Consider the following 26,711-nt stretch of genomic DNA (forward strand, 5'->3'; position numbering starts at 1 on the left):
TCCACGCCATTGTCCGTGACGCTCACGGCCGCAAGATGAGCAAATCTCTGGGAAACGTCATCGACCCTCTGGACGTCATCGCGGGCGTGTCGCTGCAGGTGGGACCCCAAAAACCCCCAAAAAATACCCCAAAATCACCCCAAAAATACCAACATCACCCAAATCACCCCAAAACCCCCAAAATCACCCCAAAATCACCCAAAATTACCCAAAATCACGCCAAATCACCCCTAAATCACCTCAAAAATCCCAAAATCACCCCAAAATCACACCAAATCACCCCAAAATCACACCAAAAATCCCCAAATCACCCCAAAACCCCCAAAATCACCCCAAAAATACCAAAATCACCCCAAAAATACCAAAATCACCCCAAAATCACACCAAATCACCCAAAAATTCCCCAAAATCACACCAAAACCCCCAAAATCACCCCAAAATCACCCCAAAATTACCCCAAATCACCCCAAAATCACCCCAAAATCACACCAAATCACCCAAAAATCCCCCAAAATCACCCCAAGATCACTCCGAAATCACCCCAAAATCCCCAAAAATCACCCCAAAATCCCCCAAAGCGGGGGGATTTGGGTCTGGGGGCACCCAGGTGACCCCCTGCCCCCCCAGGAGCTTCACCTGCAGCTGGAGAGCAGCAACCTGGATCCTGCCGAGCTGGAGAGAGCCAGGGAGGGCCAGGTGGGGTTTGGGGGATTTGGGGGATTTTTGGGGGGATTTGGTAGGGATTTGGGGGGATTTGGGAGGGTCAAGGGGGGTCTGGGGTGTGTTTTGGGCATCTCAGGTGTGTTTCTGGGGGTCTCAGGTGTGTTTTTGGGGTGTCAGGTGTGGTTTTTGGGGATCTCAGGTGTGTTTTTGGGGGTCTCAGGTGTGTTTCTGGGGTATCAGGTGTGGTTTTTGGGGTATCAGGTTTGTTTTTGGGAGTCTGAGGGTGTTTTTGGGAATCTGGGGGTGTTTATGGCCATCTCAGGTGTATTTTGGGGGTCTGGAGTGTGGGTTTTGGGGGTCTCAGGTGTGTTTCTGGGAGTCTGAGGGTGGTTTATGGGGTCTCAGGTGAGGTTTTGGGGCTCTGGGTGTGTTTTTTTGGGGCTCTGGGATGTGGTTTTTGGGCATCTCAGGTGTATTTTGGGGGTCCGGAGTGTGGGTTTTGGGGGTCTGGCGGTGTTTTTGGGGTCTGAGGGTGGTTTATGGGGTCTCAGGTGTGGTTTTGGGGCTCTGGGGGTGTTTTTGGGGGCCTCAGGTGTGTTTTCGGGGTGGTTTTTGGGGCTCTGAGGGTGTTTTTTGGGAATCTGGGGGTGTTTTTGTGGGTGTTTTTGGGTGTTTTTTGGGGCTCTGGGGATGTTTTTGGGATCTGGGGTGTTTTTTGGGGTTTTTTTGGGGGTCTCCCTCCCCTCCCTGACTGCACAATTCCCCCAATCCCAGAAACGCGATTTTCCCGAGGGAATCCCAGAGTGTGGGACAGACGCTCTGCGCTTCGCCCTGTGTGCCTACACTGCCCAGGGTACCTGAAATCCCTGAAATCATCCCAAAAATATCCTGAAACCAACCAGAACCACCCCAAAACCCACCAAATCCACCCCTAAACGCCTGAAATAACCCCATAAATAACCCGAAACCACCCCAAAAACAGCCCAAAACCCCTGAAACCACCCCAAAAACAGCCCAAAACCCCTGAAACCACCCCAAAAAACCTTGAAACCACCCCAAAACCAGTCCAAAACCCACCAAAACCACCCCAAAACCCATCCAAAAGCCCTGAAACCACCCCAAAACACCTGAAATCACCCCAAAAATACCCTAAAACACCCCAAAACCACCCCAAAAAACCCTGAAACCACCCCAAAACTACCCCCAAACCACCTTAAAACCCACTGAAACACCCCAAAAAAACCCAAAACACCCCAAGCCACCCAAAAAACCCCCAAAATCACCCCAAGACCCACTGTAATCACCCCAAAACCCACTGAAACCACCCCAAACCAGCCCAAAACACCCCAAGCCATCCCAAAAAACCCCCAAACCACCCCAAAATCCACCAAACCACCCCAAACCTCCCCCAAACCACTCCAAAATCCCCCAAGCAACCCCAAAACCATCTCGAAACACCAAAACCACCCCAATAAACCCTAAAACCACCCCAAACCACCCTGAAACACACCAAAACCACTCCAAACCACCCCAAAACCACCCCAAACCACCCCAAAACCCACTGAAACCACCCCAAAATCCCCCAAATATCAATAAAACTACCCCAAACCCCACCAAAAATCCCCCAAACCACCCCAAAATGCCCCAAACCGGCGGTGTCCCCAGGCAGGGACATCAACCTGGACGTGGGGCGTGTCCTGGGCTATCGGCACTTCTGCAACAAGGTGTGGAACGGAGCCAGGTTCGTGCTGCGGGCGCTGGGAGAGGGCTACCGGCCCCCCCCGGAGACTCAGGTAACCCCAAAAACACCTGGGAGACCCTAAAAACCCACCCTGACCTCAAAAAACCCACCCCGCCCCCCCCCGGGGACTCAGGTAATCCTAAAACCCCAAAAACAACCTAAAAACACCCCAAAAAACCCACCCCGGCCCCCCCCGGAGACTCAGGTAACCCCAAAACCCCAAAAACACCCCAAAAACACCCAAAAACCCACCCCGGCCCCCAGAGACTCAGGTAACCCCAAAACCCCAAAAACAACCCAAAAAACACCCCAAAAACCACCCCGGCCCCCCGGAGACACAGGTAACCCCAAAACCCCAAAAACAACCCAAAAACAACCCAAAACCCCCCAAAACCCACCCCGCTCCCCCGGAGAACAGGTAACCCCAAAACCCCAAAAACACCCCAAAAACACCCCAAAACACCCCAAAAACAACCCAAAAACACCCCAAAACCCCCAAAACCCACCCCCCTGGATACTCAGGTACCCCAAAACCCCAAAAACACCCCAAAAACACCCCAAAAACCCACCCCGGTCCCTAAGACTCATGTAACCCTAAAACCCCAAAAACACCCCAAAAACACCCCAAAAACCACCCGGCCCCCCGGAGACTCAGGTAACCCCAAAACCCCAAAAACTCCAACCCTAAAACACCCCAAAAACACCCAAAACCCACCCCGGCCCCGGAGACTCAGGTAACCCCAAAACCCCAAAACTACCCTAAAACAACCTAAAACCCACCCGGCCCCGGAGACCAGGTAACCCCAAAAACAACCCAAAAACAACCCAAAAACAACCTAAAAAACCCCACCCCGGCCCCCGGAGACTCGTGTACCCCAAAACCCCAAAACAACCCAAAACAACCTAAAAATCCACCCGGCCCCCTTGACTCTCACAGGTAACCCCAAAACCCCAAACCCCCCAAACCCCCCGGCTCCCCCCGGACACACAGGTAACCCCAAAAACACCCTGAGAGACCCCAAAACCCTCCTGCTGTCCCCAGGCACTGTCCCTGTCCCCATTGCTGTCCCCAGGCCCTGTCCAGCCTGTCCCTACTGTCCCCATCACTGTCCCCTGTGTCCCCAGGCTCTGTCCCTGTCCCTGGCTGACCGCTGGGTGCGCAGCCGGCTGAGCCTGCTGTCCCTGTCCCTGTCCCCAGGCTCTGTCCCTGTCCCTGGCTGACCGCTGGGTCCGCAGCCGGCTGAGCCTGCTGTCCCTGTCCCCATCACTGTCCCTGTCCCTGTCCCCAGGCTCTGTCCCTGTCCCTGGCTGACCGCTGGGTCCGCAGCCGGCTCAGCCGCGCCGTGCAGAGCTGTGGCTCAGCGCTGAGCGACTTCGACTTCCCTGCGGCGACAACAGCTGTGCACAGCTTCTGGGTGTACGAGCTGTGCGACGTGTACCTGGTAGTTATAGGGGATTTATAGGGGATTTGTGGGGTTTTTATAGGGTTTGGGGGTTTATAGGGTTTATAGGGGAATCTGTGGGGTCTATAGGGCTATAGGGTTACAGGGGTTTATGGGATCACCACGGCTGTGCACAGCTTCTGGGTGTACGAGCTGTGCGACGTGTACCTGGTAATTATAGGGGATTTATAGGGGATTTATAGGGGATTTGTGGGGTTTTTATAGGGTTTGGGGGGTTATAGGGGATCTATGGGGTTATAGGGTTACAGGGGTTTATGGGATCACCACGGCTGTGCACAGCTTCTGGGTGTACGAGCTGTGCGACGTCTATCTGGTAATTATAGGGGATTTATAGGGGATTTGTGGGGTTTTTATAGGGTTATAGGGGTTCTGGGGATCTGTGGGGTCTGGGGGTTACAGGGGTTTATGGGATCACCATGGCTGTGCACAGCTTCTGGGTGTACGAGCTGTGCGACGTGTACCTGGTAATGGGGTTTTTATAGGGGATTTATAGGGGATTTGTGGGGTTTGGGGGTTTATAGGGGATCAATAGAGGATTTATGGGGTTTAGGGGTTTATAGGGTATTTATGGGATCTGGGGGCTTATAGGGGATTTATGAGGTTTAGGGGATATATGGGGTCTGGGGGTTAATAGGGGATTTGGGGGTTTAGGGGATTTATAGAGTTCAGGGAGTTTCTAGGGGATTTATGGGGTCATTGGGGTCCATGGGAGTCTCTGACCCTTTTCTCTCCCCCAGGAGTGTGTCAAGCCTGTCCTGGCCAGAGTGACCACTGCCCAGGCTGGGGGTGACCTGGGGGACAAAGGGGACAAGGGGGAGGGGCAGGATGGGGACAGCGACGAGGACAGAGGTGAGCTGTGGGGTTCTTTGGGGGATTTTTGGGGTTTTTTGGGTTTTCAATGTCACCAATTCCCACGGTGACACTGCCGATGTCCCCCAGGTGACCCCGAGGCCGCCAAGGCCACCCTGCTGACCTGCCTGGAGAGTTTTTTTGGGGAGATTTAGGGGTTTTTTGGGGGATTTTTGTGGGTTTTTTGGGGTTTTTTGGTATTTTTTGGGGTTTTTTGGGTTTTCCATGTCACCCGTTCCCGCGGTGACACCGCCGATGTCCCCAGGTGACCCCGAGGCCGCCAAGGCCACCCTGCTGACCTGCCTGGACGGGTTTTTTTTGGGTTTTATTGGGGTTTTTTTGGGGTTTTTGGGGTTTTCCATGTCACCCGTTCCCACGGTGACACCGCCGATGTCCCCCAGGTGACCCCGAGGCCGCCAGGGCCACCCTGCTGACTTGCCTGGTGTGTTTTTTGGGGGTTTTTTGAGGATTTTTTTGGGGTTTTCAGGGTGGATTTTGGGGTTTTCAATGTCACCCATTCCCGCGGTGACACCGCCAATATCCCCCAGGTGACCCCGAGGCCGCCAAGGCCACCCTGCTGACCTGCCTGGACGCTGGCCTGCGGCTCCTGGCTCCCTTCATGCCGTTCCTGACCGAGGAGCTCTGGCAGCGTTTGCCCCCCCGAGACCCCCCAGTGCCCCCCAGCGTCTGCCTGGCGCCCTTCCCCGAGAGCCAGCAGGTGGGGGGATTTGAGGGGCTGGGGGGAAGATTGGGGGGTCTGGGCGGGAAATTTGGGGGTCTGGGGGGGAGATTTGAGGGGGAATTTGGGGGTCTGGGGGGGTTTGGGATTGAATTTGGGGTCTGGGGGGAATTTGGGGGGGAAATTTGGGGGTCTGGGGGAAAAATATAGGGGGTCTGGGGGGGGTTTGAGATTGTATTTGGGGGTCTAGGGGGGAGATTGGGGGTCTGGGGGGGAAATTTGGGGGGTCTGGGGGAGAAATTTGGGATCTCTGGGGATAATTTTGGGATCCTGGGTTCTCCTGAGGGATAATTTGGGGCTCATGGGGGTCTCTAAGGGATAATTTGGGATCTTTGGGGTCTCCTGAGTGATAATTTTGGGATCCCAGGGGTAATTTTGGGGTCCCAGGTGTCTCCTGATGGATAATTCAGGGTCCTGGGGTTCTCCCGAGGGGTGATTTTGGGATCTTTGGGTTCTCCTGAGGCGTGATTTTGGGATCTTTGGGGTCTCCTGAGGAGTGATTTTGGGATCTTTGGGGTCCCCCATGGGGTAATTTTGGGATCTTTGGGGTCTCCTAAGGGTTAACTTTGGGATCTTTGGGGTCTCCCATGGGGTGATTTTGGGATCTTTGGGGTCTCCTGAGGAGTGATTTTGGGATCTTTGGGGTCTCCTGAGGGGTGATTTTGGGATCTTTGGGGTCTCCCATGGGTTAATTTTGGGATCTTTGGGGTCTCCCATGGGTTAATTTTGGGATCTTTGGGGTCTCCCATGGGGTGATTTTGGGATCTTTGGGGTCTCCTGAGGGCTAACTCGGGGTCCCTGCCGTGTCCCCAGTTCTGCTGGCAGGACGATGACACTGAAGCCACCATGGAGTTCCTGCTGAGCATCGTCAGGTCCCTGAGGAGCCTGAGGGCAGCGCACGGCCTCACCCGGCAGAGACCCCCATGTGGGTTGGGTTTGGGGGCTCAAAATGGGGCTGGGGGCTCTGATTGGGGGGTTTGGGGGCTCTGACTGAGGGCAGCACACGGCCTGACCCGCCAGAGACCCCCATGTGGGTGCAAAATGGGGCTGGGGGCTCGGATTGGGGGGTTTGGGGGGCTGTGCATGGCCTCACCCGACAGAGACCCCCCTGTGGGTTGGGTTTGGGGGGCAAAAAATGGGGCTGGGGGCTTGGATTGGGGGGCTTGGGGGGCTGTGTATGGCCTGACCCAACAGAGACCCCCATGTGGGTGCAAAATGGGGCTGGGGGCTCTGACTGGGGGGTTTGGGGTATCTCTGGGTGCTCTCTGGGGGTCTCACCCCCATCTCTCCCCCTCCCCAGGTTACCTGCAGTGCTGTGAGCCCACCTGGGGGTCCCTGGCCGCCCACCACGGGGGTCTCCTGCGCGCTCTGGGGGGCGTCGGCTCTGTCCAGCTGCTGGGGGGGAGGGGCGAGCTGCCCCCCCCGGGCTGCGCCGTGGCCGTGGCGTCTGACCGCTGCACCGTCCACCTGCTGCTCAAGGTGCGACCCTCTGACGTCATAGCGACCACCTGGTGATGTCATAGCGCCTGTCTGGTGACGTCATAGTGCCCACCTGGTGATGTCATAGTGCTCACCTGGTGACGTCATTGTACCCACCTGGTGACGTCATAACACACACCTAGTGACATCACAACACACACACCTGGTGACGTCATAGCGCCCACCTGGTGATGTCACCATCACTGCGATGACGTCACTGAGCCAATTCTGGGTTTTTTTGCCCCATTCCATGACGTCACCGACCCAGTTTCGGGTTTTTTGCCCCATTTGATGACGTCACCAACCCAATTTCGGGGTTTTTTCCCATTCGATGACGTCACCGCCCCAATTTCGGGGTTTTTGCCCCAATTTTGGGTATTTTTTCCCCAATTTTGGGTTTTTTCCCCATTTGATGACATCACCACCCCAATTTCGGGTATTTTTTTCCCCAATTTGGGTTATTTTTCCCCAATTCTGGGTATTTTTCCCCAATATTTCAGTATTTTCCCCAATATTCCAGGGGATCATTGACCCCCCGGCGGAGCTGCGGCGGCTCCGATGACATCACCACCCCAATTTGGGTTATTTTTTCCCCAATTTGGGTTATTTTTCCCCAATATTTCAGTATTTTTCCCCAATATTCCAGGGGATCATTGACCCCCCTGCGGAGCTGCGGCGGCTCCGATGACATCATCACCCCAATTTGGGTTATTTTACCCCAATTTGGGTTATTTTACCCCAATTTGGGTTATTTTTTCCCCAATTTGGGTTATTTTTCCCCAATTTGGGTATATTTTCCCCATTCCAGGGCATCATTGACCCCCCTGCGGAGCTGCGGCGGCTCTGATGACATCACCACCCCAATTTGGGTTATTTTTTCCCCAATTTGGGTTATTTTTCCCCAGTTTGGGTTATTTTTTCCCCAATTTGGGTTATTTTTCCCCAATATTTCAGTGTTTTTTCCCCAATTTGGGTATATTTTTCCCCAATATTCCAGGGTATCATTGACCCCCCTGCGGAGCTGCGGCGGCTCTGATGACATCACCACCCCAATTTGGGTTATTTTTTCCCCAATTTGGGTTATTTTTCCCCAATTTGGGTTATTTTTTCCCCAATTTGGGTTATTTTTCCCCAATATTTCAGTGTTTTTCCCCAATATTTCAGTATTTTTCCCCATTCCAGGGCATCATTGACCCCCCTGCGGAGCTGCGGCGGCTCCGATGACATCACCACCCCAATTTGGGTTATTTTTTCCCCAATTTGGGTATATTTTCCCCATTCCAGGGTATCATTGACCCCCCGGCGGAGCTGCGGCGGCTCCGATGACATCACCACCCCAATTTGGGTTATTTTTTCCCCAATTTGGGTTATTTTTCCCCAATTTGGGTTATTTTTCCCCAATTTGGGTTATTTTTTCCCCAATTCCGGGTGTTTTTTCCCCATTTCAGGGCATCATTGACCCCCCGGCGGAGCTGCGGCGGCTCCGATGACATCACCACCCCTATTTGGGTTATTTTTTCCCCAATTTGGGTATATTTTCCCCATTCCAGGGCATCATTGACCCCCCTGCGGAGCTGCGGTGGCTCCGATGACATCACCACCCCAATTTGGGTTATTTTTCCCCAATTTCAGTGTTTTTTCCCCAATTTGGGTTATTTTTCCCCAATATTTCAGTATTTTTCCCCAATATTTCAGGGCATCATTGACCCCCCGGCGGAGCTGCGGCGGCTCCGATGACATCACCACCCCAATTTGGGTTATTTTTTCCCCAATTTGGGTTATTTTTCCCCAATATTTCAGTATTTTTCCCCAATATTCCAGGGGATCATTGACCCCCCTGCGGAGCTGCGGCGGCTCCGATGACATCATCACCCCAATTTGGGTTATTTTACCCCAATTTGGGTTATTTTACCCCAATTTGGGTTATTTTTTCCCCAATTTGGGTTATTTTTCCCCAATTTGGGTATATTTTCCCCATTCCAGGGCATCATTGACCCCCCTGCGGAGCTGCGGCGGCTCTGATGACATCACCACCCCAATTTGGGTTATTTTTTCCCCAATTTGGGTTATTTTTCCCCAGTTTGGGTTATTTTTTCCCCAATTTGGGTTATTTTTCCCCAATATTTCAGTGTTTTTTCCCCAATTTGGGTATATTTTTCCCCAATATTCCAGGGTATCATTGACCCCCCTGCGGAGCTGCGGCGGCTCCGATGACATCACCACCCCAATTTGGGTTATTTTTCCCCAATATTTCAGTATTTTTCCCCATTTCAGGGCATCATTGACCCCCCTGCGGAGCTGCGGCGGCTCTGATGACATCACCACCCCAATTTGGGTTATTTTTTCCCCAATTTGGGTTATTTTTTCCCCAATTTGGGTTATTTTTCCCCAATTTGGGTTATTTTTTCCCCAATTTGGGTTATTTTTCCCCAATATTTCAGTGTTTTTCCCCAATATTTCAGTATTTTTCCCCAATATTCCAGGGCATCATTGACCCCCCTGCGGAGCTGCGGCGGCTCGGCGCTCAGCGCTCGGAGCTGCAGAAAGCTCTGGAAAGGCTGCAGGAGCGCCGGGGGGCTCCGGGGTACCCCGAGAAGGTGCCCCCCCAGGTGCAGGAGACTGACAGCGCCAAGGTGGGCTGGGGGGGATTGGGGGGTCCTAGGATGGGGTTTGGGGGTTTTGGGGTCCTGGGATGGAATTTGGGGGTCCCTGGGGGCTGGGAGGGGCTTTGGGGGTCCTTGGGGAGTTTGGGGGATTCTGGGGGGCTGGGATGGAGTTTGGGGGGTCCTGGGGGATCTGGGGGTTCCTGGTAGGGCTGGGAGGGGCTTTGGGGATGGTTTGGGGGATCTTGGGGGTTTGGGGGGTCTGGGGGGCTAAGATGGAATTTGGGGGGTTTGGAGGGGTTTGGGAGGTCCTTGGGGGTCCTTGGGGGACTTTGGGGGTCCTGGGGGCTTGGGATAGAATTTGGGGGTACTTGGGGGGCTGGGAGGGGGTTTGGGGATGGTTTTGGGGGGTCTTGGGGGAGTTTGAGGGTCCTAGGGGACTGAGAGGGGGTTTAGGGGGTCCGTGGGGGTCTTGGGAGGGAATTTGGGGGTCCTGGGGGTCCTGGGATAGAGTTTGGGGGTCCCAGGGGGTCTCAGGAGGTGTTGGCTGGGAGGATCGCTGCGCTCGGGGGTCTCTGGTGGTCCCTGAAGGGTCCCTGGTGGTCTCTGGTGGTCCCTGAAGGGTCCCTGGGGGTCTCTGGTGGTCCCTGAAGGGTCCCTGGTGGTCTCTGGTGGTCCCTGAAGGGTCCCTGGTGGTCTCTGGTGGTCCCTGGCGGTCTCTGGTGGTCCCTGAAGGGTCTCTGGGGGTCCCTGGGGAGGCTGGTAGAGGGTTTGGGGGTCTCTGGGGGTCCCAACCCCTATATTTCCCCCCCTCAGTTAACCCAGCTGGAGTCAGAGCTGCGGAACGTTCTGGAAGCCGAGGAGCTGATGAGGAACATGCTGTGACCCCCCAGACCCCCCAGACCCCCTGGGACCCCCCAACCCCTCCCCACCCCCAATAAAAGCCTCAATGGTTCGCTCCGCGCTGACGTCACTGCTGGGACCCTCGGGGGGCGTGGCTAACGTCCACGAAGGGGTTAACAGGGGGCGTGGCTTAGCCTGGCCACGCCCCCAGCTCGGACAATAGGGTGGGCGTGGCCGCAAGGGATTCTGGGATCGGGGCGGCCGCGGGTGAGGGGGGTGGGGAGTTTGGGGGTCCTGGGGGGGATTTGGGGGGATTTGGGGGGGGAGGGTCCAGGGGGGCTGGGGGGGTGGGGTGGGGGGCGCTGGGGGACTTTGGGGGACTCGGGGGCATATTGGGGGTCTCGGGAGGGTCGCGATTCCCCGTTAATCAGCGCTAATTAACCCCGTTAATATCGCGTTTCCCCGTTAATTAACCCTAATTAACCCCGTTAATGTCGCGTTCCCCCGTTAATTAGCCCTAATTAACTCCTATTAATGTCGCGTTTCCCCGTTAATTAGCGCTAATTAGCCCCCGTTAATGTGTTCCCCCCGTTAATTAGCCCTAATTAACCTCCGTTAATGTCGCGTTTCCCCGTTAATTAGCCCTAATTACCGCCGTTAATTACCTCTCCCAACCCCCCGCAGCTCCAGCACCGCCGAGACCAAAACCTCCCAAAAGCAAAACCCCCCGGAGACCCCAAAACCACCGGATTTCACCCCAAAAACCCTCGGAGACCCCAATAAACCCCAAACCCACCGGATTTCACCCCAAAAACCCTCGGAGACCCCAATAAACCCCAAACCCACCGGATTTCACCCCAAACCCACCTCGGCGACCCTAAAACCTCCCGGCGACCCCAAAACCACCGGATTTCACCCCAAACCCACCTCGTTTCACCCCAAAAGACCCCAAACCCACCGGATTCCCCCCAAACCCCCCCGTCTCCCCCCCAAATCCGCATGTCCGAGCCCTTCGGCCACTTCAGCCACGCTCTGCTGCGGGCTCTGCCCCCCCCGGGAGACCCCCTGGCGGAGGATCTGGGGGTCGCCGCCCCCCCCGGGCCGCCCCCCGACCCCCCGAAGGCGCGGCGGCAGCTGGGGGTCCTGGCGGGGGTCCTGCGGCAGCGGCTGGGGCTGCAGGTGGTGGAGCTGCCCCCGGGCCGGGGCGGGCTGCGGGCAGCGCTGCTCGAGGAGCTGCTGGTGGTGCAGGGGGGCACGGCGCTGCTGACCAGCCCGGGAGACCCCCGGGCGCGGGAGGTGAGGGGGCTGGGGGGGATTGGGGGGGTTTGGGGGCGTTTGGGGGGTTTGGGGGGGTTTGGAGTTTTTGGGGGATTTGGGTCACTTTTGGGTTGGTTTTTGAAGTTTCGGGTCACTTTTGGGGGCGTTTGGTCACTTTTGGGGTGTTCGGGTCACTTGGGAGGTTTTAGTCACTTTTGGGGGGGTTTTGGGTTACTTTTGGGGGGATTTTGTCATTTTTGGGGTGTTTCAGGTCACTTTTGGAGGGTTTTAGTCACTTTTGGGGGCTTTGAATGGTCAGTGGTCACTTTTAGGGGGGTTTGGGTCACTTTTAGGGAGTTTCGGGTCACTTTTGGGGGTTTTGGTCACTTTGGGGGTTTGGGTCACTTTTAGGGGAGTTTGAGTCACTTTGGGGGTTTTTTGGTCACTTTTGGGTCACTTTGGGGGTTTTGGGTCACTTTTGGGGGGTTTTTGGTCACTTTGGATCACTTTTGGGGGGTTTTGGGTCATTTTTGGGGGTTTTGGGTCACTTTTGGGGGGTTTTGGGTCACTTCGGGGGGTTTAGAGTCACTTTTGGGGGGATTTTGGGTCACTTCGGGGCATTTCACGTCAGTTTTGGGGGGTTTTAGGTCACTTTTGGGTTGTTTTTGGTCACTTTTGGGAGGTTTTGGGTCACTTTTGGGGGTTTGGGCAGCCAGGGCTCATTTCGGGGGGGGGCTGTGTGGCACACAGGGGGTGTCACCCTGCTGTCCCCTTGCCCGGTGACCCCCAATGTCCCCCCATGTCCCCCCAGCTCGGGGGTCTCCGCGATGTCCTGGAGGAGCTGCAGCTCCGAGTTCTGTCACTGACCGACGAGGGGGCAGCGCTGGACGGGGGAGATGTCCTGTTCACCGGTCAGTCTGGGACCCCCTGACCCTTCCTGACCCCCCCAGGGACCCCTCTGACCCCCCCAGGGGTCCCAACTGCCCCCCTGCCCCCCCAGGCCGGGAATTCTTCGTGGGAATTTCCCGCTGGACAAACCTGCGTGGGGCTGAGGCTGTGGCTGATGCCTTCAGGGTGAGATTTGGGGGGATTTTGGGAGGATTTGGGGGGTTTTGGGGGGATTTTGGGGAGATTTTTGGGATTTGGGGAGATTTTTTGGGATTTTGGGATTTTTTTGGGGGTTCTGGGGGATTTTGGGGATTTTTGGGTTTTTAGGGGCTTTGGGGGTTTTGGGTGTTTGGGTTTTCTGGGGTTTTTTGTTTATTTGGGGGGTTTGGGGGTTTTGGGATTTTCTTCAGGATTTTGGGGGTTTTTGGGTTTTTTGGTTTTTGGGTTTTATGGGATTTTTTTTGTTTATTTTGGGGGTTTTTTGGGGTTTTCTTTGGGGGTTTTGTGGTTTTTAATGGGTCTGGGTGTTTTTTGGGGGGTTTATGGGGTTTTTTGGGGGATTTTTTTGGGTTTTTTGGTGTTTCTGGGGGTTTTTGGGGTTCCTGACCCCCCTCCCCGCCCCCCAGGACTTCACGGTGTCCACGGTGCCGGTGGGGGGAGGGGGGCGGCTGAAGGGCTTCTGCAGCATGGCTGACCAGCTGACCATCGCCCACGGCAGCAGCGACGGCGCCAGGAGAGCCATCAAGGTGGGACAGAGTGACCAGCTGACCCCAAATGGGTTGGGGAGAAATATCCTATTTGGGGTGGAAAATCCCGTTTGGGTTTGGGGGAAAAAATCCCATTTTTGGGGTGGGTTTGGGGGTCAGAGGGTCAGTTCTGGACACTCAGCGGTCACTCAGCAGTCACTCAATGTCACTCAGGGTCACTCAGAGGTCACTCAGAGGTCACTCAGTGGTCAATGGTCACGCAGTGTCAGAAGTCACTCAGTGTCACTCATTGGTCACTCAGCAGTCACTTAGCGGTCACTCAGTGTCACTCAGAGGTCAGTGGTCATTCAGTGGTCAGTGGTCACTCAGCGGTCACTCAGCGGTCACTCAGTGGTTACTCAGCGGTCACTCATTGGTCACTCACTGGTCACTCTCACTCCCCAGGCCATGGAGCAGCTCACTGACCATCCCTGTAGGGGGGTCAGAGGGTCAGTTTTGGGGGTCAGAGGGTCAGTTTTGGGAGTCAGAGGGTCAGTTCTGGTCACTCAGTGGTCACTCTCCCCCCCAGGCCATGGAGCAGCTCACTGACCATCCCTACTCACGGCTGGAGCTGCCTGATGACCCTGCGGCCAACTGCCTGTTCTGCCGGCCGGCGGGAGTGACCGGAGGAGTGACCGGGGGAGTGACCAGCGGACTGACCAGCGGACTGACCGGAGGGCTGCTGGTGCACCGCGGCCAAGAGGAGTTCCCGTGCAGCCAGAAGGTGGGCGGGGCTTAAAGGGGGCGGGGCCGGAGGGGGTGTGGCCATGGTGAGGTCAGAGGGGCAATGGGTGGGGCTGATTGGGGTGTGGGTGTGGCCAGGAAGGAGTGTGGTCAGAGTGGGTGTGGCCACCATGGGTGTGGCCAGGAAGGGGTGTGGTCAGAGTGGGTGTGACTACAATGGGTGTGACCGAGGTAGGCGTGGCCACACCCTGACGCCCCCCCCCCCCACCGCAGGCCTTCCAGAAGGTTCCGGGCGTCTCGCTGGTGCCGCTGGACCTGAGCGAGGTGGGCAAGGTGGGCGGAGCCTTGAGCTCCTGCTGCGTGCTGCTGAGGGCACGCCCAGCGGGGCGGGGCCGGCCCTGACCACGCCCACCGGCCACGCCCTTCCGGTGCTGATCCTGCCCCTCCCCCACCCCGTTTCTAGCCCCTCCCCCCTCCCGGCTGCCTCCCCTCCCCCGCTCTGCCTTAACGAGCCGCCGGGAGACAAAAATTTATTAAAAAAAAATTCGTTTTAATAATTAATTGGCGACATAATTACTCTGCGGGGGGCGGGGGGAGGGGCGGGGCGCGTGCAGGGTGTGGGGGAGGGGCGGGGTGGGGGAGGGGCGGTGGGGGAGGGGTCACAGCGCCCAGGGCAGGCGGAAGGCCTGGGGGGGGAGGGGCGTGCAGTGCGACGCCTCAAAGTTCTGCAGGTGCTTCTGGGCCTGGGGGAGGGGCGGGGGCGTGGTCAGCGCGGGGCCACGCCCACCACGGCCACACCCATCCCCAGGCCACGCCCCCCCAGCCCATCCCCCACTCACCAGGTAGAGCGCGAGCTGCTGGCGCTGGGCGGGGCTGAGATCCTCACCTGGGGGCGGGGCCAAGGTCAGGGCGGGGCTGGAGGGGCCACGCCCACAGCCACACCCTGCCCCTGATTGGTTCCCAGCCACACCCAGCCTCTGATTGGCTCCCTGCCCAGTCTCTGATTGGTTCCCAGCCCTGCTTGGCCTCTGATTGGCTCTCTGCCCAGCCCCACCCACTCCTGCCTGGTCCCTGATTGGTTCCCCAGCCCCACCTGGTCCCTGATTGGCTCCCAGCCACACCCAGCCTGTGATTGGTTTCTCAGCCCAGCCCCACCCAGCCCCACCTAGGCCCTGATTGGCTCCCTGCCTAGCCCTGCCCAGCCTGATTGGTTCTCCAGCCCCACCCAGTCCCTGATTGGCTGTTAGCCCCGCCCAGCCCCGCCCATCTTGGCCCCGCCCTCACCGAGGCTCCATGGGAAAGGAGGATTTCTGTCCCCAGCGAAGTCCTCGAGCTGTTTGTGACACCAAACCTCATCCAGGGCGTGGCGGCGCAGCACGGAACCTTCCGGAACCGGGGGGGAAACACCCGAAAATTGGGGTTAGGCACCCAAAAATGGGGGTTAGACACCAAAAAATGGGGGTTAGACACCCAAAATTGGGGGTTAGAGCCCAAAATGGGAGTTAGAGACCCAAGAGTTTGGGTTAAATACCCGAAAATTGGGGGTTAGACACCAAAAATTGGGGTTAGACACCCAAAAATGGGAGTTAGACACCCAAAAATGAGGTTAGACACCAAAAAATTTGGTTAGACACCCAAATTGGGGGTTAGATACCCAAAAATTGGGCTTAGAAACCCAAAATTGGGGTTAAACACCCAAAAATGGGGTTAGACACCCAAAAATGGGGGTTAGACATCCAAAAATGGGGGGTTAGACACCCAAAACTTTTGGTTTGGAGCCCAAAACGAGGTGAAAGGTCACTCACTCTCCTCCTCGGGGGTCGCTGCCTTCAGCCATTCCCACACTGCCCGCAGCCCCTCCTCCGCCAGGATTTTGGGGTACCTGGGGGGGGTCAGGGGGGTCAGAGACACCCAGAGACCCCAAAATCCCCCAAAATCCTCCCCAAACCCCCCCAGAGACATCCAGAGACAGACAGAGACCCCAAAATCCTCCCCAAACCCCCCCAGGGACCCCAAAACTCCTCCCCGAATTCCTCCAACCCAAATCCCCCAAACCCTCCTTAGAACCCCCAAAATCCCTTCCTGACCCCCCAATTCCACCCCAAATCCCTCTGATCTCCCCCAGGACCCCCCAAAGACCCCAAAATGCCCCCAAAATGCCCCCAAAAAGCCCCAAAATCCCCCCAAAGCCCCCCAGGTCACCCACCGGTGCTGCAGCAGCTTCAGCAGGAGGTCGTTGCCGCGGTTGGAGGCGATGTCGTCAGGGACCCTGCGGGGTTTGGGGGGATTTTGGGGGTTTTTGGGGTGGATTTTGGGGGGTTTTGAGGGGGTTTTGGGGGATTTTGGGGTGGATTTAGGGGTATTTGGGTGGATTTTGGGGGTTTGGGGTGGTTTTGGGAGGTTCAGGAGGTTTTGGGGGGTTTAGGGATGATTTTGGGGTGTTTTGGGGGGTTTGGGGGGTTTAGAGATGGATTTAGGATGGTTTTGGGGGATTTTGGGGGGTTTAGGAGATTTTAGAGAATTTAGGAGTGGATTTAGGGTAGTTTTGGGTGGATTTAGGGGATTTGGGGTGGTTTTGGGGTGGTTTTGGGGGTTTGGGGTGGTTTTGGGGTGGTTTTGGGTGGATTTAGGGAGTTTGGGGTGATTTTGGGGTGGATTTAGGGGGTTTCAGGATGGTTTTGGGGTCTCTCACGTGGTGGTGATGATCTCATCCTTCGTCCTCCTCACCAGCAGCACCGGCCCTTGATACCTGGGGGGTGGGAAAGGTGGAATTTGGGGTTTTTTGGGGTTTTCTGGGGTCCCAGCCATCTGGCATGTCCCCAAAAAGTGGAATTTGGGGTTTTTGGTGTCCCAGCCATCCAGGATATCCCCAAAAAAGGGAAATTTGGGGTTTTTTGGGGTCCCAGCCACCCCATAATGTCCCCAAAGGGTAGAATTTTGGATTTTTTTGGGATCCCCCCCTTACCTGCAGAGCTGCTCGGCGTTGTTGAGGTTGAGGTGCTCCCTGACCGTTTGTGTCACCAGGTCCCCTGGGGGGTCAGGGGGGTCAGGGGGGATTTGGGGTGGTTTTGGGGTGTTTTTGGGGTCTCAGGGGGTCTCAGGAGGTCACTCACGCCAGCTGGCCGGCAGCACCTTCAGCGCCAGCGGCACGAGGTCATCGAAGGAAGCGTCCAGAACCAAACCGCCCACCTCGGGGTAGGACATGGCTGCCCAGGTGGCTGCGGGGGCAGCGGGGTCACTTGGGGGTCACTTGGGGGTCAGTGGGGTCATCTGGGGGGGTCACCAGGGGGATCAAGTGCCCTCCCAGTGCTCCCCGTGTCCCCCCAGTATCCCCAGTGCTCTCCCACGGATCTCTCCCAGTATCCCCAGTGCCCCCCCAGTGTATTCCCAGTACCCTCCCAATGTCCCCCCAGTGTCCCCAGTGCCCTCCCAGTGCTCCCAGTGTCTCCAGCTCTCTCCCAGTGCCCTCCCACTATCCTCCCAGTGTCCTCAGTATCCTCCCAGTGTCCCCAGCTCTCTCCCAGTGTCCCCAGTCCAATCCCAGCTCTGTCCCAGTGCCATCCCAGTGCTCCCAGTGTCTTCCCAGTATCACCAGTGCCACCCCAGAGATCTCTCAGTGTCCCCAGCTCTCTCCCAGCGTCCCCAACTCTGTCACAGCTCTGTCCCAGCTCTGTCCCAGTGTCCCCCCAGTGCCCTCCCAGTGTTCCCCTAGCTCTCTCAGTGTCCCCAGTCCAATCCCAGCTCCCTCCCAGTATCCCCAGTGTCCCCAGCTCTCACCCAGTGTCCCCAGTCCAATCCCAGCTCCTTCCCAGTGTCCCCAGCTCTGTCCCAGCTCCCTCCCAGTGCCATCCCAGTGTCCCCAGCTCTCTCCCAGCTCTCTCCCAGTGCCCTCCCAGTGCCCTAAACCCCCTCCCAATGTCCCCCCAGTGTCCCAGCCCTGTCCCAGTGCTCCCAGTGCCATCCCAGCCCTGTCCCAGTGCTCCCAGTGCCATCCCAGCCCTGTCCCAGTGCTCCCAGTGCTCCCAGTGCCATCCCAGTGCCATCCCAGCCCTGTCCCAGTGCTCCCAGTGCCATCCCAGCCCTGTCCCAGTGCTCCCAGTGCCATCCCAGCGCTCTCCCAGTATCCCCAGTGCCATCCCAGCCCTGTCCCAGTGCTCCCAGTGCTCCCAGTGCTCCCAGTGCCATCCCAGTGCCATCCCAGTGCCATCCCAGCCCTGTCCCAGTGCTCCCAGTGCTCCCAGTGCCATCCCAGTGCTCTCCCAGTATCCCCAGTGCCATCCCAGTGCAATCCCAGCCCTGTCCCAGTGCTCTCCCAGTATCCCCAGTGCCATCCCAGTGCCATGCCAGCCCTGTCCCAGTGCTCCCAGTGCCATCCCAGCCCTGTCCCAGTGCTCCCAGTGTTCCCAGTGCTGCCATACCGGTGAAGCCGCCGATGCTCCAGGCGTACAGGATGATGTTTGGGGGAGCAAAGCGCAGTCGCTGCAGGGCGAAGCGAATCACAACGTCCATGGCGTTGGCCTCGCTCTGGGGCAGGGGGACGCCCTGAAACCCCAAAAATATACCCTGAAATCCTAAAAAATATATCCTGAAATCCTAAAAAACCATCCTGAAACCCTAAATCACAACGTCCATGGCGTTGGCCTCGCTCTGGGGCAGGGGGACACCCTGAAACCCCAAAATAAACACTCTGAAACCCCAAAAATATACCCTGAAACCCCAAAAAAATCATCCTGAAACCCTAAATCACCACATCCATGGCGTTGGCCTCGCTCTGGGGCAGGGGAACACCCTGAAACCCCAAAAAAATCATCCTGAAACCCCATAAAATCACTCTGAAATCCCATAAAGAAACCCCATAAAGAAAACCCCAAAATCCCCCAAAACCCCCCAAAAAAACCCCAAAATCTCCTAAAACCCCATAAAAACCCCCAAAATCCCATAAAACAAACCTTTCCCTTAAATTACTACACAGTTGTATTCACTATTCCATTCCCACCAGCTGTGGGTCATTAGCTGTAATCACCTGCTAATTACTCACACCTGATAATTGTTAATTAGCAATCAGGAACCACCTGACTCAGGGATTATCCTATTGGGAGAAGCTTTTTCTTGGATTATTTCACTTAATTTTAATTTTTCCTATTAATTTTAATGCTGAATTGTGATTTCTCACTGGTTTGATTTCAAACAAATAAAAGGGAATAAATAAAACTTCAATTGTCACATCTATGGGGTCAGCCTGGCTGTGGGTGCTGAAATGGGGTGGGCAGGAGAATCCCAAAATCCTATAAAATCCCCCAAAATCCCCAAAAATCCTACAAAAATCCCCAAAATCCTACAAAACCCCCATAGAGAAAACCCCAATCACCACGTCTATAGGGTCAGCCTCGCTCTGGGTGCTGAAATGGGGTGGGCGGGAGAATCTCAAAATCTTATAAAATCCCCCAAAATCCTACAAAACCCCCAAAACCCTCTAAAATCCCCCCAAATCCCCCAACCCCCCCCAGACCCCACAAACTCACGGTGCTGCCCCCAAAGCCAGGGTGGTTCCAGCCCAGGACGGAGTATCCGGCTGTGGGGTGGAAATGTGGGGTCAGGGTGGCTCTGGGGGCTCCTGAGACCCCAAAAGTGAGAGCAATCCCCCAAAAAAATGAGTGAAACCCCCCAGAATGAGGTTTTTTTGGGGTCCCAGAGATGGTTTTGGGGTCTCTGGGGTGGATTTGGGATCTCAGAGGTGGTTTTGGGGTCCCAGAAATGGTTTTGGGGTCCCAGAGATGGTTTTGGGATCCCTAGAGAGGCTTTGGGGTCCCTGGGATCAATTTAGGATCCCTCAGGTGCTTTTGGGGTCCCTGGGAAGCTTTTTGGGTCTCTGCAATGGATTTGGGATCCCAGAGATGATTTGAGGGTCCCTGGGGTGCTTTTAGGGTCCCTCAGGTGGTTTTGGGGTCCCTGGGATGGATTTGGGGTCCCACAAAAGGTTTTGGGGTCCCTGGGGAGCTTTTGGGGTCCCTCAGGTGGTTTTAGGGTCCCTCAGGTGGTTTTAGGGTCCCTGGGATGCTTTTGGGGTCCCACAGAGAGTTTTAGGGTCCCAGAAATGGTTTTGGGGTCCCTGGGAAGCTTTTGGGGTCTCTGTGATGGATTTGGAATCCCAGAGATGGTTTTGGGGTCCCTAGAGATGATTTGAGGGTCCCAGGGGAGGCTCTGGGGTCCCTGGGATGGATTTGGGGTCCCTGGGGTGCTTTTGGGGTCTCTCACCCTCCAGTGGGGTCGACAAACACCCAACCTCGTAGAAGCCGGCGTTGCCCTCGCAGCAGATGACCTGTGGGGGACACTGTGGGGTCAGCGGTCACCCCAAACCCTGCAGTGACCCCACGGTGACCCCACAGTGACCCCAATGTCCCCACACTGACCAGAATGTCCCCATATTAACCAGAGTGTCCCCACAGTGACCCCAAACCCCACACTGACCCCAATGACCCCTCAATGTCCCCGGACTGATGAAAGTGTCCCTGCAGTGACCCCACACTGTCCCCCCACTGACCACAGTGTCCCCAGTGTCCCCCAGACTGACCAGGGTGTCCCCACGCTGACCCCAATGACCCCACAGTGTTCCCCACTGACCACACTGTCCCCACTGTCCCCCACTGACCAGGGTGTCCCCGCAGGGACCCCAATGACCCCACACTGACCCCAATGACCCCACAATGTCCCCACTGTCCCCAGACTGACCAGGGTGTCCCCGCGGGGGTCGCGGCCGCGCCGGTCGATCACCATGGCGTCGATCTCGTTGCCATCGCAGGCCACCAGCTTGGCCCTCTGGCCACCGAACTGCGGGGACAGCAGGGGACAGCGGGGTCAGCGGGGACAGCAGGGGACAGCGGGGTCAGCGGGGACAGCAGGGGGACAGCAGGGGACAGCAGGGGACAGCAGGGGACAGCGGGGTCAGGGGGGACAGCGGGGTCAGCGGGGACAGCGGTGGGGTCAGTGGGGACAGCAGGGGACAGCAGGGTCAGGGGTCAGTGGGGACAGCAGGGGACAGCGGGGTCAGGGGGGACAGCAGGGACAGTGGGGTTATGGGGTCAGCAAGGACAGGAAGGACAGTGGGGACATCATTGGGGTCATTGGGGACATCATTGGGGTCAAGTTGGTGTATTTTACTGATATTTTAAGTATAATTTAGGATATTTTTGGGATTTCACCTGCTCAATCAGTCTCGCCTGCCCCTGCAGCAGGGTGGGTGTATTTTATGGATATTTCAGGTATATTTTAGGATATTTTTGGGGTCTCACCTGCTCAATCAGCCTGGCCTGTCCCTGCAGCAGGGTGGGTGTATTTTGGGGTTATTTCAGGTATAATTTAGGATTATTTTAGGATATTTTTGGGGTCTCACCTGCTCGATGAGCCTGGCCTGCCCCTGCAGCAGGGTGGGTGTATTTTGGGGTTCATTTAGGATATTTTTGGGGTTAATTTAGGATATTTTTGGGGTCTCACCTGCTCAATCAGCCTGGCCTGCCCCTGCAGCAGGGTGGGTGTATTTTATGGATATTTCAGGTATAATTTAAGATTATTTTAGGATATTTTTGGGGTCTCACCTGCTCAATCAGTCTCGCCTGTCCCTGCAGCAGGGTGGGCAGCAGCGCTCGCTGCAGCAGCCGCACTGAGCCTGGGAACAGCATCCTCCTGCCCAAGGTGTGCGCCAGGAGCAGCCTGGGGTGGGGCCAGGGGGGACACACCCATGGGCGGGGTTAGGGACAGGGACACACCCAGGGGCGGGGTTAGGGACAGGGACACACCCAGGGGCGGGGTCAGTGTGGGACACACCCATGGGTGGGGTTAGGGGCAGGGTCACACCCATGGGCGGGGCCAGAACACACCCAGGGGTGGGGTCAGTGTGGGACACACCCAGGGGCGGGGTTAGGGACAGGGACACACCCATGGGTGGGGTCAGTGTGGGACACACCCATGGGTGGCGTCAGCGACATCACACCAATGGGTGTGGTCTGTGAGGACACGCCCATGGGCGTGGCATCCCAAAAAGGGGTGTGGCCACCACTCCCACCCATCCCCCTCCCTCCCTCCATCCCTCCCGCAGCCAATCAGCTCCTCCCCACCCAGAGCCACACCCTCCTTAACCCCACCCACCCATGTGGCCACGCCCACAACCCGAGCCCCACCCACCCAACATGCCCCACCCACCTCTACCTCACCCTTCCCCGAGCCCCACCCTGTTAGGCCCCGCCCTGTTAAGCCCCGCCCCTGGCCCCGCCCACCTGGCGAGGGCGCAGGGCAGTTTCCGCAGCGCCCCCAGCAGCCCCCTGGCGCCCCCCCTGGGCCGGGGGGGGGACTGCAGCAGCGGCACGGCCCGAGCGCCCCCCCTGCAGGAAAATGGGGGGTGAGGGGGTCTGGGGGGTTTGGGGTGCCTGGAGGGGTTTTGGGGGTCCTTGGGATGGTTTTGGGGGTCCCTGTGGGGTTTTGGGGTCCCAGGGGGTTTTTTGGGCTCCCAGGGATGATTTTGGGGCTCCTCGTGGTGTTTTTGGGGTCCCTAGATGGTTTTTTGGACTCCCTAGATGATTTTTGGGGTCACAGGGATGATTTTTGGGGTTCCTTGTAGGACTTTTGGGGTGCCTAGGTTGTTTTTGGGTGTCTCTGGGATGGTTTTGAGGCTCCCTGTGGGGCTTTTGGGGTCCCAGGGGGTTTTTGTGGGATCCCAGGAGAGTTTTTTGGTGTCCCTGGGATGTTTTTGGGGCTCCCTGTGGGGTTTTTGGGGTCCCAGGGATAGTTTTGAGTGTCCCTAGGTGTGTTTTTTGGCTCCCTGTGGAGTTTTTGGGGTCCCAGGGATAGTTCTGAGTGTCTCCAGCTGGTTTTTTGGGGTCCCAGGGATAGTTTTGAGTGTCCCTAGGTGGGTTTTTGGGCTCCCAGGGTTTGTTTTTGGGCTCCCAGGGATAGTTCTGAGTGTCCCCAGGATGATTTTTGGGCTCCCAGGTGTGTTTTTGGGCTCCCAGGGATGATTTTTGGGGTGTTTTGGTCCCCCAGGATGATTTTGGGGCTCTCACCAGGCTGGCCCGGCGCTGTCCCAGCGGAAGTCCACCGGCCAGCTGCGGAAGTCGAAGGTGTAGAGGCCAAGTTTGCGCTGGGGGAGGGGAGAGCACTGACCTCAGACCCCCCAGGGTGTCCCCAGGGTGTCCCCAAACCTCCCAGGGTGTCCCCAGGTGTCCCCCTGACCCCCCAGTGTCCCTCTGACCCCCTCAGGGTGTCCCCAGTGTGTCCCCAGCTCCCCCAGAGTGTCCCCAGCCCCCCAGGGTCTCCCCCAGCCCACCTTGGCCTCGGGGGTCCCGGAGCGATGACTCTCCTCCAGCACGGCGATGAACTCCAGGTACTGCGGGTTGCTCCAGCGGCCCAGCCCTGGTGGGGGGATTTGGGGGGTGTTGGGGGGGTTTTGGGGGGTTTTTGGGGGGCTCAGGGTCCCCAGGTGTCCCCAAAGCCACCTCACCTCGCAGACAAGCCACACCAGCCAGCAGGAGACCCAAAGTGGCAACGCAGTGGGAGAGAGGGACGACTCGGGACATGGTGAGGAGACCTGGAAACACCAAAAATCACCAAAAAACATCCCAAAATCACCCCAAAATCACCCAAAAACCACCCAGGGACGACTCGGGACATGGTGAGGAGACCTGGAAACACCAAAAAATACCAAAAAACACCAAAAAATACTGAAAAACCACTCAGGGACAACTCGGGACATGGTGAGGAGACCTGGAAAATACCCCAAAAACATCCCAAATTACCCCAAAATCACCAAAAAACACCCAGGGACGACTCGGGACATGGTGAGGAGACCTGGAAACACCAAAAATCACTGAAATCACCCCAAAATCACCAAAAAAACACTGAAAAACCACTCGGGACAAGGTGAGGAGACCTGGAAACACCAAAAATCACTGAAATCACCCCAAAATCACCCCAAAAACCACCCAGGGACCATGCAGGACATGGTGAGGAGACCTGGAAACACCAAAAATCACCAAAAGTCACCCCAAAATCACCAAAATCACCCAAAAAATAGTGAAAAACCACATGGGACATGGTGAGGAGACCTGGAAATACCCAAAAAATACCCAAAACCACCCAAAATCACCAAAAAACACCCAGGGATGACTCGGGATATGGTGAGGAGACCTGGCAACACCAAAAATCACTGAAATCACCCCAAAATTACCCCAAAATCACCCCAAAACCACCCAGGGACCATGCAGGACATGGTGAGGAGACCTGGGGGGGGAGAAGGGTGAGAGAAACCTGAAAGCAGCCAAGAAACACCCCAAAAACCAGCCAAAACCACCCAAAAAAGAACCCCAAAATCACCCAAAAACCACCCCAAAAACACCCATAAAACAGCCAAAAACCACTCAAGACATGGTGAGGAGACCTGGGGGGGAAAAGGGGATGAGAGAAACCCCAAAAACACCCCAAAACCAGCCCAAAGAACGCCCCACAAACACCCCAAACCACCCCAAAGCCCCCAAACTCCCCCCAAAAACACCAAAAAAACCCCAAATCCCTTTGGCTCACCTTTCCTGTACAGGTAGAACACTGCCAGGGGTGAGGCATAGTACGAGATGGACCAGAGCACTGAGGCCTGAGGAGCCAAAAACACCCCAAATTGGGGGAAAATTAACCAAAATTTAGAGAGGAAATGATCCCAAATTTATGGAGAAATTATCCCAAATTTAGGGGGAAATTATCCCAAATTTAGGGAGGAAATGATCTCAAATTTATAGAGAAATTATCCCAAATTTAGGGGGAAATGATCCCAAATCTGGGGGCAAAATTATCCCAAATTTGGGGCGAAATTATCCCAAATTGGGGGAAATTATCCCAAATTTAGGGAGAAAATGATCCCAAATCTGGGGAGGAAATGATCTCAAATTTATAGAGAAATTATCCCAAATTTAGGGGGAAATGATCCCAAACCTGGGGGCAAAATGATCACAAATTTGGGGGGAAATTATCTCAAATTTAGAGAGGAAATGATCTCAAATTTATGGAGAAATTATCCCAAATTTAGGGGGAAATGGGGGGAAAAATGATCCCAAATTTAGGAGAAAATTATTCCAAATTTAGAGAGGAAACAATCCCAAATTTAAGGGGAAATGATCCCAAATTTGGGGGGAATTGGCTCTGGGGTCTATGGGGTTGTGGGACATAAACGGGGGTCTCAGAGGGACGGGGGGGGGAGCTGGGGGGTCCCGGGGGTGGATTTGGGATGGTTTTTGGGGTCCCAGGGCAGTTTTTGGGGTCTCGGGATGGTTTTTTTGGGGTCCCGGGGCAATTTTGGGTTCCCAGGATGATGTTTTTGGGATCTCAGGGCAGTTTTTTGGGGTCCCGGATTGATTTTTTTGGGTTCCCAGAGCAGTTTTGGGTTCCCAGGGCAGTTTTTGGGTTCCTAGGATGATGTTTTTAGGTTCCCAGGGCAGTTTTTTGGGGTCCCGGTTTGATTTTTTGGGGTTCCCAGGCTGTTTTTTGGGTTCCCGGCGCAGTTTTTGGGTTCCCGGCGCAGTTTTTGGGTTCCCAGGGCAGTTTTTGGGTTCCCAGGGCAGTTTTTAGGGTCCCAGGATGATTTTTTGGGGTCCCGGATTGATTTTTTGGGTTCCCAGAGCAGTTTTTGGGTTCCTAGGATGATGTTTTTGGGTTCCCGGCGCAGTTTTCAGGGTCCCAGGATGGCAGTTTCGGTCTCTCCCCGCCGCTCACCAGCGCCAGCACGCTGTCCGTGTGCTTCTCCAGCCCCCGCGGTTGGTAATAAGAGTCCTGAGGGGACATTGGGGGACAGTGACCGCCGCGTCACCATGGCAACCGCGCCCCGCGGCGCCCCGCGCCCCCCGCTCACCCAGGCGGGCTCCCCGCTCACCCAGGCGGGCTCCCCGCGCTCCGCCGCCGCTCCCGCCGCTCCCCCCGGCGCTCCCAGCGCCGCCCGGGGCCGATGCACCCGGTAGAGCCGCGGGCCGAGCACGCAGCTCAGCAGCTTCGCCATGACAGCCGCGCCCGGAAGTGGAGCCGCTTCCGGGAACTGCCGCTTCCGGGGCGGGGCGCGTTGCCATGGGAACGGGGAGGGGCTGAGGGCGGGGTTGCCATGGGAACGGGGCGGGGCAAGATGGCGGCGTTGTCATGGAAACGGAGGAGGAGCAAGATGGCGGCGTTGCCATGGGAACGGAGGAGCCGCCGCACTCGAAAAGGCCTCAAAATGCCCCAAAACGGGCTGGAATTGACCCGAAACGAGCTGGAATTGCACCAAAATAGGCTGGAATTGCCCCAAAACGGGCTGGAATTGCCCCAAAACGGGCTGGAATTGCACCAAAATGAGCTGGAATTGCACCAAAATAGGCTGGAATTGCCCCGAAACGGGCTGGAATTGTCCAAAATGAGCTGGAATTGCACCAAAATAGGCTGGAATTGCCCCGAAACGGGCTGGAATTGCCCAAAATGAGCTGGAATTGCCCAAAATGAGCTGGAATTGCCCCAAAATGGGCTGGAATTGCACCGAAATGAGCTGGAATTGCACCAAAATCGGCTGGAATTGCCCCAAAATGAGCTGGAATTGCTCAAATTCCCCCAAACCTGCCCCAAAATCGCTCAAATTCCCCCCCAAATTGTTTAAATTCTCCCTTAAATGGCCCAAATTGCCCCAAAATTACCCCAAAATTGCCCCAAAATTGCCCGAATTCCCTCAAAAATTGCCCAAAATGACCCAAATGTGCCCAA

At 56.3% G+C, this 26,711-nt stretch overlaps 4 protein-coding genes across 9 annotated transcripts in view; 3 read left to right on the forward strand and 1 right to left on the reverse strand.

Moving 5' to 3' along the window:
- The window catches only part of VARS1 (valyl-tRNA synthetase 1), a 27,175-nt gene extending 16,735 nt beyond the window's left edge, over positions 1-10,440 (forward strand). For all 5 annotated transcript variants that reach the window (XM_085047198.1, XM_085047196.1, XM_085047195.1 and 2 more), the window contains 7 exons: positions 3,694-3,846; positions 4,605-4,716; positions 5,265-5,434; positions 6,269-6,380; positions 6,756-6,934; positions 9,418-9,567; positions 10,354-10,440. In XM_085047198.1, the coding sequence (XP_084903324.1) occupies positions 3,694-3,846; positions 4,605-4,716; positions 5,265-5,434; positions 6,269-6,380; positions 6,756-6,934; positions 9,418-9,567; positions 10,354-10,422 (945 nt within the window). In that variant the 3' untranslated portion in view covers positions 10,423-10,440. The remainder of the gene's footprint in view (positions 1-3,693; positions 3,847-4,604; positions 4,717-5,264; positions 5,435-6,268; positions 6,381-6,755; positions 6,935-9,417; positions 9,568-10,353) is intronic.
- Positions 7-3,625, forward strand: LOC146421616 (valine--tRNA ligase-like). The gene is made up of 5 exons (XM_085047135.1): positions 7-98; positions 628-696; positions 1,438-1,516; positions 2,329-2,456; positions 3,530-3,625. The coding sequence occupies exons 1-5, from the start codon at positions 36-38 to the stop codon at positions 3,623-3,625; spliced, it is 435 nt and encodes a 144-aa protein (XP_084903261.1). The 5' UTR covers positions 7-35.
- Positions 10,441-11,331: 891 nt separating the features above from the next.
- Positions 11,332-14,479, forward strand: DDAH2 (DDAH family member 2, ADMA-independent). The gene is made up of 6 exons (XM_085047290.1): positions 11,332-11,676; positions 12,449-12,548; positions 12,638-12,711; positions 13,152-13,271; positions 13,801-13,995; positions 14,229-14,479. Exons 1-6 carry the CDS (start codon positions 11,380-11,382, stop codon positions 14,355-14,357), a joined length of 915 nt encoding a protein of 304 aa, XP_084903416.1. The 5' UTR covers positions 11,332-11,379; the 3' UTR covers positions 14,358-14,479.
- A 12-nt stretch (positions 14,480-14,491) lies between these two features.
- On the reverse strand, positions 14,492-26,030 carry ABHD16A (abhydrolase domain containing 16A, phospholipase). 2 transcript variants are annotated; one of them, XM_085047231.1, is made up of 20 exons: positions 25,861-26,030; positions 25,704-25,760; positions 24,525-24,591; positions 23,446-23,532; positions 23,272-23,357; positions 23,009-23,085; positions 22,226-22,330; positions 21,548-21,662; positions 20,685-20,783; positions 20,211-20,274; positions 19,478-19,527; positions 18,374-18,497; positions 17,069-17,173; positions 16,921-16,984; positions 16,648-16,704; positions 16,162-16,224; positions 15,761-15,837; positions 15,240-15,338; positions 14,795-14,841; positions 14,492-14,698 (listed from the first exon to the last, which is right to left on the reverse strand). In XM_085047231.1, the coding sequence occupies exons 1-20, from the start codon at positions 25,981-25,983 to the stop codon at positions 14,615-14,617; spliced, it is 1,650 nt and encodes a 549-aa protein (XP_084903357.1). In that variant the 5' UTR covers positions 25,984-26,030; the 3' UTR covers positions 14,492-14,614. The 2 variants fall into 2 exon arrangements, with proteins under 2 accessions (XP_084903357.1, XP_084903356.1); XM_085047230.1 differs by having other exon boundaries at positions 25,840-26,030.
- Between the last annotated feature and the right edge of the window lie 681 nt (positions 26,031-26,711).

The sequence above is a fragment of the Lichenostomus cassidix genome, unplaced genomic scaffold, assembly GCF_008360975.1.
Source record: "Lichenostomus cassidix isolate B80296 unplaced genomic scaffold, HeHo_3.0 HiC_scaffold_33, whole genome shotgun sequence".
NCBI classification, from domain to species: domain Eukaryota; kingdom Metazoa; phylum Chordata; class Aves; order Passeriformes; family Meliphagidae; genus Lichenostomus; species Lichenostomus cassidix.